Here is a 15947-nt window from a genome sequence, read left to right as displayed (position 1 = left end):
AGAATTCTGCAAACCCTCCTGATAAACAGGGTGTGGCTTTCAACCACTGAACAGAAGTAGTATTTGGAAAGTAAGGTACGATTTGGTTCGAAATGGAACCTCCTGTGAAAATCCGATGGAACTTTGCACAGATGTGTTGGGCAGTGTCTTTAGTGTGCTTGTTGATTACTTCACATTGCTCTTTCCAGTTCAGAGCACAAAGTGATCATGTAGAAATTCCTAAAACAACAGTGTCTCCCACCAAGTATGTGAATCTATTGAGATATTTCACCCGAAGCTATCCAAACCACATAACATAAATGTAATGCATTTCTTTCTTCAAGACAATTCTCAGCCACATTCTGGACAATTCTCAGCCACATTCTGGACAATTCTCGGCCACATTCTGGACAATTCTCGGCCACATTCTGCAGGGGCAATGAAGACACTCCTGCAGCATTTTCAATGGGAAGTTTTTGATCACCCATCTCTGCTCATATGAACTGCTGGCTTTGAAGACCACATTTTGGCACAAACAGTGAAAGGCAGACCAGCACAGAGAATTGGCAGAAAGCACAGGTGGCTGCTTTCCCTGGCAAGGTACTGGAAAGTTTGTACAACGCTGCGACAACTGTCTAAGTTGGAGTGGCAACTATTTAGAAAGGTAGCTGGAAGGAGTGGCTAACTGTTGCGAAAAAGTTTTTGATTTTCACTGTGGTTTCCATTTTGCATCCAATCGGACCTTATTTTCCGAACAGCCCTCATATTTTTTTCCAAGATCAATGAGGCTAAGTTGAAATGTGTGTTTATTGGGCAACAAATCAGAAAACTGTTGATCAATGAAACCTTTGATGCTAAACTCATAGATGTAGAGTTACAAGGTTGTACTCCTTTCAAAGCTATTGTTCATGGCTTTCAGAATGCCAGAGGGCAAATGAATGTTACCATAGTGACTGAACTAAAAAAATCTGTGTGTGTGTGTGTGTGTGTGTGTGTGTGTGTGTGTGTGAGAGAGAGAGAGAGAGAGAGAGAGAGAGAGAGAGTTTATAATGTTGGAAATTGATCCTGGATCTTTTTCCAAATAAAAAACTTTTGTGCTGCTAGTGATGAACAGAATCAATGTTCCCATCAAGACATTCTTACCAAGGAATATTGCTATGAGGGTGCAGTGGTTACAGTCGATTTTCATTTAGAGATACTGACGACATCTCGCAAAATAAAAGCATCCCATTTCTCCAAATGAAGTGATATTAAACTTCAATAAATTAACAGTTTTAATTGTGGTAATTGTTTTGATGATATAAATGAATTTTTTATATAATATGGCAATTGTTTTAATGTTCTATGAGAGTCTTAGAATAAGTTTAGGGTTGCACAAATCATACTCTGGTTTTGTTAATGTTTGCTACACATTGCAAATAAAAGCGATATGATTTTATTATTACTTTGTTTCTCAGAAATGTGATATGTAGGAAATCTTGTTGCATCTCTGAATTAAGCACAAAAAATTACACAAATTCACACATTTAGAAACCATATGCAGAAAAAGAAGTTGCAATTTGTTGATCTGTGTAATGAAAACCTTGATGCGTATTAGAGATACCTTGACATAATATTGTTATTTGGACTTTGTAAGATCTCTTGATCTTTGAATTGTACTGTTTTATAGTCATTATCCAGTACCCTGAAGTATATTTGATCCATGACAACATAAATTTTACACCGTACTTCCTGTCTTTTACAATTGTGACATATTGCTAAGAACCAATGAACAATGGAAATCAAACAGAGAAAAAATGCTTTAAGTAGCAGCTAATATTCTTTATTAGTAATATTTTTACAGGAGGATGTGTGTACCTAACTGGTTAAGTGCGCCTCCAACAGGACATAGTAATTTGTGACTAATGAAAAACTAAAACGGTGTGCGTCAACAGAAACCAAATTTATGAGTAAGGTAAAAAAGACGCTCGCATAAAGCTTTGCTTTTGATTAAGATTACCATTTGTACAATAAAACAAACATTGCTATACTATACTGAGCATACCGTGAAGTTCTGCATTTTTCATCTCCAGAGATACAGCCACCTTATAGTACACAAGCCAACAGTATACTTTGTGAATTGTGCAACCATTTAAGCCATAGAAATAAGATGCTGCTTCTATACTGTCCAAGATGTGTTTAAAAAAGGGCTGCATATCACAAGTAATAAAATGCACCTAAAAAGGAGAAAAGTCATTTCATGAGAATGCACGGAACTCACATAGAAGTAAGAAACAAGAATGTAACACTATATTTATAAATAAAGATGGTGAAAATTGATGTAGCCACATCAACTGGCATCATTTTGTTGTTCATTCAAGAGGCAAAGTAGAAAAGAATAATTCATTTTATTTTATCTGTGACGTGTTCAACATTATGGCTGGCTATAATTCAGGATATTACTAAAACTCTTCAACACTGTATGCTTCAAATACCCAGAACAATTCAATGAAATGAGAATAAGTGAACCATAGCATTATTGTGGAACAGTACAAATGATATAAATCTTGTTTTGTAATTTTTTGAAGGTGGTAGAAGAGAGAAATTAATAATGTTCACGGATGATGATTTAGTAACATTACCTGATGGAAGACTGACTAATACGAGAATGAGAAAAACTGCATGCATCCATTCATGAGCACCTGAATTAAAGATAGCTGATCCCTTGGAGAGACTAAATATCACAATGGCAAATGGTATAATTTGGCTTATCACGTCACCAGGATGTTACTGGGCTGTGTAGTGGCCATCAGTATGATAGCCACGGGCAGAATGTGCAAGATGTATAACATCAGTTCATTTAAATGCAATCATATCTTGGGTGCGCAGCACATGGAACAGTTCACTTTCGAGCTCGTGAAAGGACCGGGATTTTAACATGCCACCTTATCAAAGATGTACATTGAGTAGATGGAATCAGGGAAAACTTGCCACAAGTGTCAACTGCTGTGGAACCAATTTGTTCATATCAACAGTTGCTGATGAATACTGCAGTTTGTAACAGTGAATATACAATGCAAATCATTCAACAATTCTTTGCTCAACAACAACCACTCCCACTGCCACTACTAATACCACATCTGAAACAACTGCTGAACGGTCATACCAGCCCAAACAATCTATTCACTAGGGACAAAGAAGATACCACCCCCACACAGATATCTCTACTCTCCATACATCACAGGGCACAGATATAAGCATGACTGCAGGACCATTCAATGCTTAAAGTACAGAAAAGAGGTCGCCTAAATGGCACATATTAGTACACATTAAAGACAAATGTAAAAAACCACAAGGGGGCTGCACCTTAAGAGCCAAAAGGGTGATGGGTATATACTTATATGGGAGATGTGTTGTTATGGGAGGGGGAATGAGCCCCTAAATATATATCTCGTGATGTTGGTCATTGGCCATTGATACAAAAACCTACTGACTGACCATGTGAATCTGTTTATTCACCTATACAACTACATGTGCAGTATGTACTACCTTCAGGGAGTTAATGCATTGATGCACCACACTATCAATGACTCCCAAATTGTGGGAGTGTGTTTGGGAAAACAGACTATGGATATTAGGGTACTTTTGTGACCACTCAGATCCTTTGAGCTCAATCTTATTGAGGATATTTGGAATGTTTTTGATCAGTGATAAAAACTCTATGAACTGTGGATGGCAGCTGAGCAGTCACAATTTAGTACAGTTTCCCAGCATTCTTAGTATCTCATGCAAAGAAGAAAGATTAAGATTTATCTTCTATTGACAACGGAGGTATCATAAATTTGGCATCTTATGGAATGCAATCCATGATGTAGCTGCCTTCATATGGGCATAAGGAATTGCTTGCTGCTTCTAAGTAGGTGTGGGTGATTCAATTGCTCAAGTGTATGTGCCGGGCATAAAAAAGAAGAGCATCGTAAGGTCAGTGCAGTTTATGGAACACTGAACAGGTCATTATTTTCTAGCTAATTATAGATCAGAATGTATCACTGAAAAATCCTGGATGGAATAATAACAATATTATGAAAAGAACAGATTGCTACTCACCATATAACAGAGACACTGGCCTCAGCAGACACCCCCCCCCCCCCCCCCTCTCTCTCTCTCTCTCTCTCTCTCTCTCTCTCTCTCTCTCTCTCTCTCTCTCTGTGTGTGTGTGTGTGTGTGTGTGTGTGTGTGTGTGTGTGTGTGTGTGTGTGTGTGGGGGGGGGGGGGGGGGGTTGGTGTCTTATTCCGATGAAAGCCTTTTAGGCTAAAAGGTTACTTGTTTGACAGTCTTTTTGTTGCACCTACCTGTGACTCAGCGTCTCCACTATATAGTGAGTAGAAAATCTATCCTTTTCACAACACTGTCAGTATTTCATACAAAGCAACCAATCAGTGTCAAGTATTTAGAAATAATCCCTAGCCAGGTGCATGCAGATGCAAGTGTGTTGTGCTGTACTTCACTTATTATGTGCTTTATATCACATGTGGTAATGGTACTTCTCCTTTGGGAGGAAGATTCACAAACAAGTATGCAGTATAAACATGACCACGTGCCTCACATCATCTTATGCCAAACAGTTTATGAACTTCTGATGAAAATCTGCCTAGCCACTTAACATCACAATACTCTTTTCTGTTTTAGGTTCATTGATCATAACTTCATGGTCTGGATGCATGGCCAAGACATAATTCCTCATTCCTCCACAACCACTACAACTTCTCTTCATCTGCTTCATCTGGTAATCAAGTCCTACTTGCTCGCAACCTGGGTATTGATGTCCCCTCTTCAATGGCATCCTACAATCCTCTGTCCATATCAAACCCTGTAGCCATCAACAGTAACTGATTTCTAACAGTTGTCTACCTTTCTACACTATAAGTCTCCAATACAGTCTGGTCACCTATGGATCTGTTGTGACAAGCAACTGCTTGCCCAGTATACCGAAGGTTTTGCTGCAAAATTCGCAGACAAGTATTACAGCCCAAACCAAGTCCACAAACAGATTTCATGTGCAATATCCACAAATGCCTCTAATACTGCTGACCACACTCCCAGCTACCCAATATCATCACAATATATTAGTCTACCTTTATGACATACCTCTTCACAGTCCCTTGCCACATGGATCACACCCATCAGAGACCCAACTGCAAGACCTGCTCGATACATATCCTTTGAACTTGTACACAGCCAGGCCTCAATCTTCGCTAGCCCCAGGCCCTGCCCCATGACTAACTTTACTCATTCTACACTCATAACCTTCTCTCAATATTTGCATACTTCCTCTCTTCTAAATCCCCCTCCCAATTCACTCCTCCATGTCACTGTGCACATCTCTACCTGCCTCTGACAGAATGAGTTCTACATTCCTACCACACACTCCTGCTGCTACTCCTCATAGCTGTCAACCAACCTTCCCCAATCCTCCCTTCCATTTCCCACCTCATTTCTCCGCTTGAATTGCTTCTACCAATTTTTCATATTTCAGTGATAGGTGTTGTAAGGTGACACAATTCATTGGTTGACCAGCAGAATTTTTTATGGTTAACTCTTCGAAGTACTTGTGATTTATTTACTGGTCTTGTTCTCTGAGGGTCCTGCTAATCAGTGCCCTTTTAACCATGGATCAGCTCTTCTCAGTGGTCTACTACTACTTTCATATCAAAAGGTGCTGAAAGAGAATGCCTCTGTGAACAAACCATATTAAAACATTCGGCAGGCCTACTGTTTGTGGAGTACACAACCTGCAGTGTGATTTATCTTCTTTTTCTCTTAAGAACAATTAATCCTCTTTCCACAAAGATTTAAAGTCACCTACTTTGGTTCAGAAAGGTGTCCACTATTCAGCAATACATATTTTCAATAACATGCCAGCAGCTATAATAAGTTTAACAAATAATAAAGTTCAGTTTGAGAAGAGCCTAAAGGAATTATTAACAGGCAACTACTACTACTCCATCCATGAATTTCTTAGCAGAACCGCCTGATGCGCTTATGTTATTGGTAACATCACATAATGTAAATATTATGTAGAATCTGACTTCAGAACAAATTTCATGCAGTAATGCGATCATTGCAAATAAGTGCTGTAAAATATATTTTATTTGATTAGGTGTGGCTACGATAGCCGAACTATTATCACATGCACCTCAGTGTACTGAACATTTAATATTTGGTGACAAGTTTTATATCTTTTTAAATGTAAATACACTTATGATTCTTTTTTTAAAGGTAATTAGCATATCTGTTCTTACTTTGTAAACATTTTTGTGTATTTCTGTTTTCCGACACGTTTCACATCCCAGAAGATCTCCTCACTACTGCTAAATTGGAGTGAAAACTACATCTACTCTAATCATAAACAATCACACGGATTTATCCTCTGTTGGTTGTAGCGTCAGTTTAGCATTGCTTATTTTATGACTAAAATAGCAATTCCTTTAATACCATGTTTAATTCCTATTGCCAATTTTCTTACTTCATCATTAGTATAACTTAATAACAGAAAATTTATAGTGAAAGTCAACTCTGGTCTACTAGCTTGCTTAATGTCATTCTTATGTACAGGGAGTATAGATAACGTGTCTGGGATTACATTTTGTGAGCCTTTAATGTAAATGATTTCTGTATGATATTGACTCCGAGAATAAGGGCCATTGCAACAGCTGTCTACGCAAGAACTGACTCTCCATCAAGAATGCTAGCATAAGATGGTCTGCATAACTGCTTATTTTAGATCTCCAAATTAATGTTTGAAATTTTTTAATACTTTACATAACTGTAAGTAATCTCTTTCAGTTGCCATGTAGTTAAGCATCAAATGCTAGTATGAAGGTTTCACTTAATCTTGTATGTTTCAATATGGATGCATTCACCAAAGATTGCTTAATGTTTTGAAATGCTTCTGTTGTTCCCTCAACCCATATCCATATATCCATTTGATTTCTGTTTCCATAAGGATAACATTCCGAGTTCGTTCATGGGTTGGCTTTGTATGTGTCTACGATAAAATCCTGCTAATCCAGGAAATGAAAATAACTGCTTTACACTGCATGGTTCTGCACATTCCTAACTATGGTCTGTTTCGGATCAGGTTTTATCCCGTGCACACCCATCAAGTGTCCCAGGCACCTGAGTTCTTCCTTTCTGAAGTGAGACTTCACAAGCTTAATAATAACCTTTTTCTTGTAATTTCTTTAAAGGCTTAACCAATGTTCTACAATGCCATTCTCATGTTTTCAATGCTATCAAAATGACGTTGACATAGTATTAACTCTTGAAGCAATTCCTTCCCTAGTGCTTCAAGTGCTCTTACAAACACAAAAACTGAGATGTTCAATCCAAAGCATAAAACTCAAAATTGGTATGATTCACCATCATATTGAAACGCTGTATATTTTCTCAATTCTTTGTGTAGACCAACTTGCCAATAGCCATTTGTTAAAGCCACTGAACAAAAAGTCTTCATGTTTAAATTCTGCTAAAAAATCATCAATACATACAGGTTAATCTCTCTTTGTTTCTATTTGTTTATTTAACATACGTTTGTCTAACACTACATGTACCCCTGTAGTCTTCTGTGTTGCAATTCCAAATGTGTACATATGACTCGTGTCTGCTATTCCGTAACATGTACCGTGTTGTAATGGTTGACTCCGTTGCTGCGAACAACCACAATTTGTATCTTCTGTTATTAAAACAATTTCTTCTTTTTCTTGTTACAACCAACATAGAAGTCTTTTTCTTTATGTTACTGATTTGAATCCAACCACACAGTGTGTGTACTAATGGATTTCCAGTTGTTAACTTTGACTGACCTGGACATCGACATATCTTCTCAGTTAATTTCATAAAAAAATTCTGCAAATCATCTTTTCTTACCATTCTTCACACCTTTTTTCTTTCATGCCCTCCACCAACGTCACCAACTTTAATTTTCTTCCTACCTTTCCTATTTCGGTGATAGGTGTTAATACGTAGAAAACCAATTCATTCGTCGATCTGACGAATATTCATGTGTTAATTCTTCAAAGTACATGCAGTATATTTATTGGTCACTGTATTTCTTATGCTGATAGGCTGATGGCTATCCATCATGGAATATATTCTCAAAGTACATCAGTGCCCAGTTCACTTTGTGTTCTAACAGTTAGACATTCACTAACCAAGTAAGTGTTAAGGTGCAGCAACATTTGTGTTCATTGTGTCTATACTCCATACGGCGAGAGAAGAGCTCTGACAGCTGCCAGTGCAGTTGCCAGTATTTGATCTGGAAGTGCCGTGGGCCAGCAACCGGCAGGACAGGGAGCAGAGTGACAGACCTTCCCCTCGCACCCTTTGGCAGCCAGGGCTATAGAGCTCAAAAATATGCCACAAAATCCATTGCAGTATTCTACTGAGTGGTGTGTTCCTTGATCAAATGGTTTTTCTCATGTGCTATTAGTGTTTTCCTCATTACATATACACAGGCAAAATGATTTTCAACATTAACAAGACACAGCAAAATGTACAAATGTTACACGTAAAATATCAAGTGCAGACATTACTTTCATTTCTGTGTGGGAGAATGGAAATTCTAAGTTCATCATGATATGATTGATCACCCCTTCTCATGGCCACACAGGCTTTGGTATCTTCACTGCTGCTGTCATCATCTGATAAAGAAATACAATATTTTTTATGGGTTGTTCTCTTATGCTGTCTTCTATGTTTGACATTGTAATCACTTTTCACACATGGTCCATGATGTTCTTCCAATTTTCTGGTGTTATTCAGTGTGACAGCACCATTTACCAGCATCTCTCTGTCTCACAACACAAACGTCTTATTTTGCTCCGCAAAATCTGCTTTTATTTGAGCCCAGACAAGTTTGATGGCGCTGTAATGGACGTGGTACAGTGGAAGACATCTAAATTTGTGGCCATGGTTCTCTGCTAATATATCAATTTTTTGCTGTCTTCTGTGGCTTCTACTGTTTTACTAACTCCAGAAGTTCTGCTTTTCACATATTCTAGTCAAAGACTACTTTATTACATTTCAACCAGCTGACTATTTTGTCTATCCTTGAGACAGTCATTGGTGCCTTATTTAATTGTACAGAATGGTACGGTGCATTGTTTATTACAAAAACACCACCAGAACTGACATTTGGTAGCCAATGAGTAATGAACTAGTCTTTAAATGTATCTGCATTCATTTTCTCATGGTAATCTACAGTTTTTTTTTATTGTAACATCATTTTAGCATCAAGCGCAGAATTCTTCATAGAGCCATCATGAACAATAATTAGACACCCTCCCTTGCCAGATGGCACACTCCCAGTTTCACGGCACATTTTGGCTGTCCATGTGGCAGATCGTTCATGACACACACTGACACTTGTTTTATCAATCCATATTACATTCTCCAGATTCACTGCTAGCAACTCATGCAGGAAACATCTCCATGCCACAATGTCTCCGCATTCCCTTAGTACACTCCTCCTTGGGAACGCTTTCAGCAGAAGCAAATTTAAAAAGAAAGAAAGAGAGAGAGAGAGAGAGAGAGAGAGAGAGAGAGAGAGAGAGAGAAACAACCAACAACAATAACAACAACAACAACAACTGAGAGACTTGTCATTCTGGCTGTGAACAAACCACCGAAAGTGATACCACCAATTTTTGAAATGTCAATTACTTACTTCTGCTGTAGTTAAGTGTATATATATTGCATGATAGCACTTTTGTCAAAGGCGTTTTTTATTTTTTATTTTAGTCACATGGCACAATCTCTTCTTTGATCTTCCATGCATCACAATAACAGGGCTCTCAGCTGAATGGGCAGCCTCTTCGTCATTTGTGACTCTCTATCGTTATACAGATGTTCAATGCTTTTGCCACCCTGTTAACCACTTTACTCACTGGTATCAAATGCCCACACTATTGTTCTTTCCCTTTCAAAGTAAACATGGCAATCTGTATGTAAATTCGCATGCTTGAGATTTCAGCATAGCTCCTTTTCTGAAAATCTTCTTCTCTGCACTACACGGCACAGGAACTTGCACACACAGCCAAGAACTTGCAAAATTAGCAGAATGCACATGTACAAAACAAACCTGAACAAAGCATGTGGCACCGCTGACTGAAGGCAGGGTTCATCTAGCACTATGGAAACACTGGGGCATTGCCACTGTAATGCAAACAAAATTTCATAACCTAATTGGTAGCCATGGACGTGTGAAGCAAGTGTGCCAAGGCCACTTCAACTGTCAGACTCTTCTCTCCCCGTACTGGGTATGGCCAGCATGAACCTGTGTTTACCTCATACGCAAGAAGAGCCTTGTGTGTAGATGCATGCTTCTATTTTGAGATATATGTGGATGTGCAATTCCGTTCACACCTAGATAGAATCAGGAATCATGCAGACTGTACCAGTGATCAAGAAGTCTGCTCTGGTAACAGAAACTGTTGCTGCATCTGCTATTTTTTTGGGACAATGATGAAATTGCAGGGAGAAGTCCAAGTACAGGGATAATTGATGTCTTTTATGCCATCCATGTTTGAGCACACTGGAAGAGATTTAAATGTCAATGAGTAATGTATTTAATAACTGTACCCATGATTTTGATTTTGAAGTAATGCTTCATTCTGTTGGGCTGCTGATAGCAAAGTAAAATATGCTGCAACAGTGACAAGCTTGACTCTGAAACATCTACCAAAGACAGTTACTCCAGTTTGAAGTTCCAGTTCACATAATCTAGTGCAACAAAATGCAACATTATCCCAGATATTTTCCAGGTTCTGATGAAATCCCTGGAAAACTATTTGAGCTAGGTTGATTTCTCTGTAAGGTGAAACACTTATTTCACACTTAACATTTATAGTCAATAATCCACAAACATGCAATTACGTGCTTATTCCAGAAGAGGCAACACTGCAGAGGTATATGGGAATATGCTCAATCCCACACTGTGTGGTGGCTTTGGACAGCAAACATATGGTTCCAGAGTACCAACACCAGAGTGGAAGTCGTCGTGTCATTTGTAAGGTTTGAGTGTGATGATGTATTTATTTGCTCTCATCAGTGGAAAGTGAAGGAGATTGCAAAGGAACTAAGGTCAGCTTCAGTATATCAAAGGCCCAAAAATCATTCTTCATCAGCAAGTGTTCATCAGAAGAATGAACAAAGGCTTGTTATTTTGTTCAAGTTTGCCTTTTTTGTTTCCAGGCTGCCGTTATTTTTGGAGAATTGTAGAATGTCATTTCGCTTAATTCTGTCTTTATAATCTATGGAATTAACCAGTATGTTATAAGGAAGTGCACAACAATACTCTTCAAATTCCTTTCGTCTCTAGTGAGGCTACATTCTGGTTATCTGACAATCATTCCCTTCTATTCCTATGTTTTGAAAATGGCAATGTAGAATTTCACCATTTGTACCACACTCACTTATAGGATCCTTCTTGAACTATTGTATAACATACATTTGATAATGGGATTGAAAAACTTTGAAACCAGTATTCTGAATGTCAGCAATACTAATAGTAGTAATAGTACTAAAAGTAATAGAGAAACAGATAAATAAAATGTCCCAACTCTGGTTGCAGAGCAATCATTTATCTTATTTCAGGATTATTTTAGTCAAAGTGTGATAAAACCATTGTGAAGACGAATAAAATCTTGCAACAAACACACATATTTTCTTCAGTTTACGTGTTCCACAGATGGATTTATTAATATGCACTAATAACTTTGAAATGTTCACTGTATAAACATCCAACATTTTTTCCATTTCTTTTTTCCCCACGAAGTAATGATAAACACATACCGGAAATATGTTTTACAATCCCAAACCCAGGGATTAAACATAGTTATACAGCAGCAGAAGTAACTTTTTAACATGCTACAAAAAGTTTAAGAAAAAGCAGATGGGCAGCATGACGACTACCGTATTTACTCGAATCTAAGCCGCACTCGAATCTAAGCCGCACCTGAAAAATGAGACTCGAAATCAAGGAAAAAAAAATTTCCCGAATCTATGCCGCACCTGAAGTTTGAGACTCGAAATTCAAGAGGAGAGAAAAGTTTCAGGCCACACCTCCAAATCGAAACAAAGTTCGTCCATTATAATATGAGACACAATTTAGGTCGAATAAATGACGATCCGGCTACAGTAGTTTGGTTCGAGTCGTAAGCTTAGCAGTTAGGCTGTACCAGGTAGCCATTGCTATGCGTCAGTCGCTCCGTCCGTATTTATACGGGTACCCTTCCTTTTTCACGTGCTTCGTCTGGTTTGAATTGATTGCTTATTTTTCTCTGATCTGATAAGTGGCGTTCTCTTTGTTATAGGTGTTTACGTCACTCTAAGCTGAAAATGCATTACTGTACAGTCATGCATTGTTTGTCGCATTCTGATAATGAGTTCACGCCTCACGGCCTGTCGCCGCTCGCGGCATGGCTTGCTTTTGTGCGCGCTACCGCCGCTTACAATTTTAAAAAGAGAGGAATCGTCTCATTATCGAAACAATGGAAAGAGACTGCTATTTGTTGTTACTACACTGCTGCTTTCTTTGATAATGATCAAGAAGAACCAAATAATAAGCTGCATATGATAGAAGATGTTCTGAACGAGAGTTTAGCGAAAATTTTTCTCCGTTTGAAAATCTTTGCAGACGCCTCTTTAGTACATTATATTCTGCACAGAAATTAGTCATCTTAGATTTAAAAATCTAGTCAATTGCCGTGCTTCAATTCTGACTGTATCACTATTAGGCATAAGAATAATACGAATATAAACATGACATGATATGTATATTCTTCCGCGTTTGTTGTTGTCTCACTTTAGTTTCGTAGTTTATTAGGCAGACAGGATTTAAATGAGATAGCAGCAAATACGAAAGAATGCATGGTAAAATGTTTATATTCGTATTATTCTTATGGTGAAGAGAATACTGCGTGTGATTCACAATTCATAGAAGTTCCTATTAGCAACCATCTCTTCTCACAGGTAGGAAAAAATTCAGAACATAGTTGGCCATATTGACAAACATCCCAGTCTTGCCAGTCGGATTTTCGTAGTACATTGAAATGCTGCTACATTCGAAGATGAACAATACGGAAATTGTATTTGCTTCGTTGGATAATGTATGAAAATGAATTGGTTGAAACTCGGGGCGGAGAAAAAAGCTCGTCTTCCACCTTTTTTTAATTTTTTTACTGACGCAGAGGTTTTGGCGCCAGTATTTATCTTTGTGCCTGGAAAGCATGCCTGTGCAGCGCTACACATATTCGAAGGCAGAAGTTAGTTGTGGCGGCACCTACCAACATTTTTCAGAACTTCCGCGTACTTTGCACTCGATTCTAAGCCGCAGGCGGTTTTTTGGATTACAAAAACCGGAAAAAAAGTGCGGCTTAGATTCGAGTAAATACGGTACATACAAAAAATTTTATACTCACATGGTCTAAAAGCCGAGTCCATGCATGAAGAGCTTTATTTAGGAGTTCTATTAGCTCCATTTCCTTCTCAATCGACACACTTAAATGCTCGGTAAACACAGTATTTGCTACATCAGTTGCTTCCCCTTGCGTATCTCGAGACCCTTCTTCTGTTGAGCATTTCTGAGCACTTATTATTTCCTATATAAGTGAAAAATTAGTAATTACAAAAACTATATGAGAAAATTACATAAATTTTTCAATTACTTACATACAGAATGAGATTTATTAAGTTTGGATCATAACAGGCTGTGACATCTGCAATGGGAGCACAAAGGACACAATGTACTTTAGAAATGAAATGAAAGTTGGTTAATTCATTTCTAAAATGTGAAAATGACCTGACTGGATAATACGTTTAAATACATTTATTAATTATAAATAGCAACAATGTAAGTTCTGTGGACACAAAAGTATAGTTTTATACAGACCCATAACACTATCCTTATGCATTACTTCATGTACATGGTTCAACCTCATTAATGCAACTACTACCTCTGTACGACATCAGCGAGCTATAACCACTCACAGATGGTAGGTAGCAGCACTAATAGTGGAGGACACACAAAGTGTGTCAAGGGAGGACATAGGAAACAGTTCAGTCATTGTTGTCGTGCAAAAATGGAGCAATTTATCTGGCATCCAAAAGGGCATGATCATTGAGATTCAGGCCAAGGGTGGAAGCATGTCTGAAATCGCTAAGCTTGTAAACTGTTTGCATGGCACCATGGTTAAAGTACACTTTGCAGGGCTAAATGGTGCTACCCAACACTGGCACCAAAGTGTGGTGCACCATAGATGACAAGGATGAATGACAGCTGCGGTGATGTGTATGGGTGAATACACATGCAACTGTTGAACAACTGAATCAATAGCAACAGTGCAGCAGGAGACTGGTTCAAGCATCCATGCTGACTGCTATTCATTGGTGACAAAGGTTAGAATTTGCATGCCATTGCTGCAACTGGACATCCACTGAGTGGGACAGGTGGTCATTTAAGATGACTCACGTTTACACTCCATTGGACAGGTGGCCTTTGGCGGTCCTGTGGCAATTTCATGGCATTCTCTGGGTGATCTCATCATTCTGAAAATCGTTCTTTGATATTCCTTATTGGAAAGGAACAGGAAGCAGCCCTAGTAAGTGGTAAATGGGAAATAACCAAGCCACATGAATGTGTGTCACACTAAAAGGTTTCTGATTGAGTATGTTGGGCCAAATGAGCAATGTATGAAATTAGCTGTAGATTTCATTTTGTGTTAATCTCACACATTATTGATAACACTTTCAAAGAATCCCCATTTTATAAAATTGTCTGTGGCTATTGCCACTCTTAATCTGTCTTCTTTCTCTCCTTTGTACCGCCTGGTACGTTTCATTGAGACTTGATCCCTTTCTGGAGGATTGTCCAATCACACAATCCCTTCTTACTCCCATTCTGTTTGAGGTGGGTTGGTGGTTGTATATGGCATTTTACAGGACTGAAGAGCCTATGATTGCTGAAGTGGGTGCTACACTGCACTTAGATCCACAAAAGCATGTCCAGCTATTAGCCTTTCTTCAATTCCTTTCCCTGTGTGTTGTACACTGTTCAGTATTTCAACAGTGCATGACCTGCCAGATCAAAATTCAGCCTGCAGGGGGATCAGAACAGGCTATATCGTTGAGGCTAATCAGTTTAGGACAATTCATTCAAAGAGTTTACACAGGTGTTGAAGGACATGTGTTGCTGTGCATTCTTCAAGATTTTCAGTGATGTGAGACAGCTGGTAAAAAGTTAGGTTAGCCAGATTTTTGAAGTTTGCTGAAAGTGCTTCACCTGCTCGATGCTGATTTTGTACAGACGGGTGATTTTCCACTTTTGATGTACTTGGTCACCCTTTCTGTATTAAGTAGATTAATTCAGGAACACTGACTATTGACTTTACGTGACAGCATTCCTCTGTGTAATTGGCTGCCACCTGGTCTTGCCATTCAGTAGCTACCAGCAGGCTAACTAAACTGCTGTGGTATCAACGTGCTAGTAATATGAAATAAGTATTCCAGGGTTTGAATTAAAAATAGCTGCCAACGGGAGTAACTAGGAAGTGGTCCCTTTGGGATAATGAAGTTACTCAATAAAGAAAAGTCTTCTGGTCCAGACTGTACATGAATTACACCTTCACATTATGGGAGTGAAATAGCTCTACTTTTGACAAGTACTCCCTCAATGTATGATGTGTACCGAAAGACTGGGAAGTTGCTTGTGTCACACCAATAAACAAGAAAGTAAAAATTGGTAATACACTGAATTACAGACTTACATCATTGACATCAATTTGTAGTAAGATCTTGAAATATAACTTGCATTGTAACATTATGAAATACCTCAAAGAAAACAATATATTGACACACAAGCATCACAGATTCAGAAAATATTGTTCTTGTGAAACACAACTGGCTCTTTATTCACATGAAGTAGAAAGTA

The 15947-nt window shown here is 38.4% G+C and overlaps 1 protein-coding gene across 3 annotated transcripts in view; it reads right to left on the bottom strand.

The window, feature by feature from the left end:
• The window catches only part of LOC126191139 (uncharacterized), a 265360-nt gene that overhangs the window by 89924 nt on the left and 159489 nt on the right, over nucleotides 1-15947 (bottom strand). For all 3 annotated transcript variants that reach the window (XM_049931889.1, XM_049931890.1, XM_049931891.1), the window contains 2 exons: nucleotides 13441-13620; nucleotides 2024-2195 (listed from right to left, as the gene is read on the bottom strand). In XM_049931889.1, the coding sequence (XP_049787846.1) occupies nucleotides 2024-2195; nucleotides 13441-13620 (352 nt within the window). The remainder of the gene's footprint in view (nucleotides 1-2023; nucleotides 2196-13440; nucleotides 13621-15947) is intronic.

The sequence above is a fragment of the Schistocerca cancellata genome, chromosome 6 (genome assembly GCF_023864275.1).
Source record: "Schistocerca cancellata isolate TAMUIC-IGC-003103 chromosome 6, iqSchCanc2.1, whole genome shotgun sequence".
In the NCBI taxonomy this organism is placed as follows: Eukaryota; Metazoa; Arthropoda; class Insecta; order Orthoptera; family Acrididae; genus Schistocerca; species Schistocerca cancellata.
This window is presented reverse-complemented; position numbering and strand designations above follow the sequence as displayed.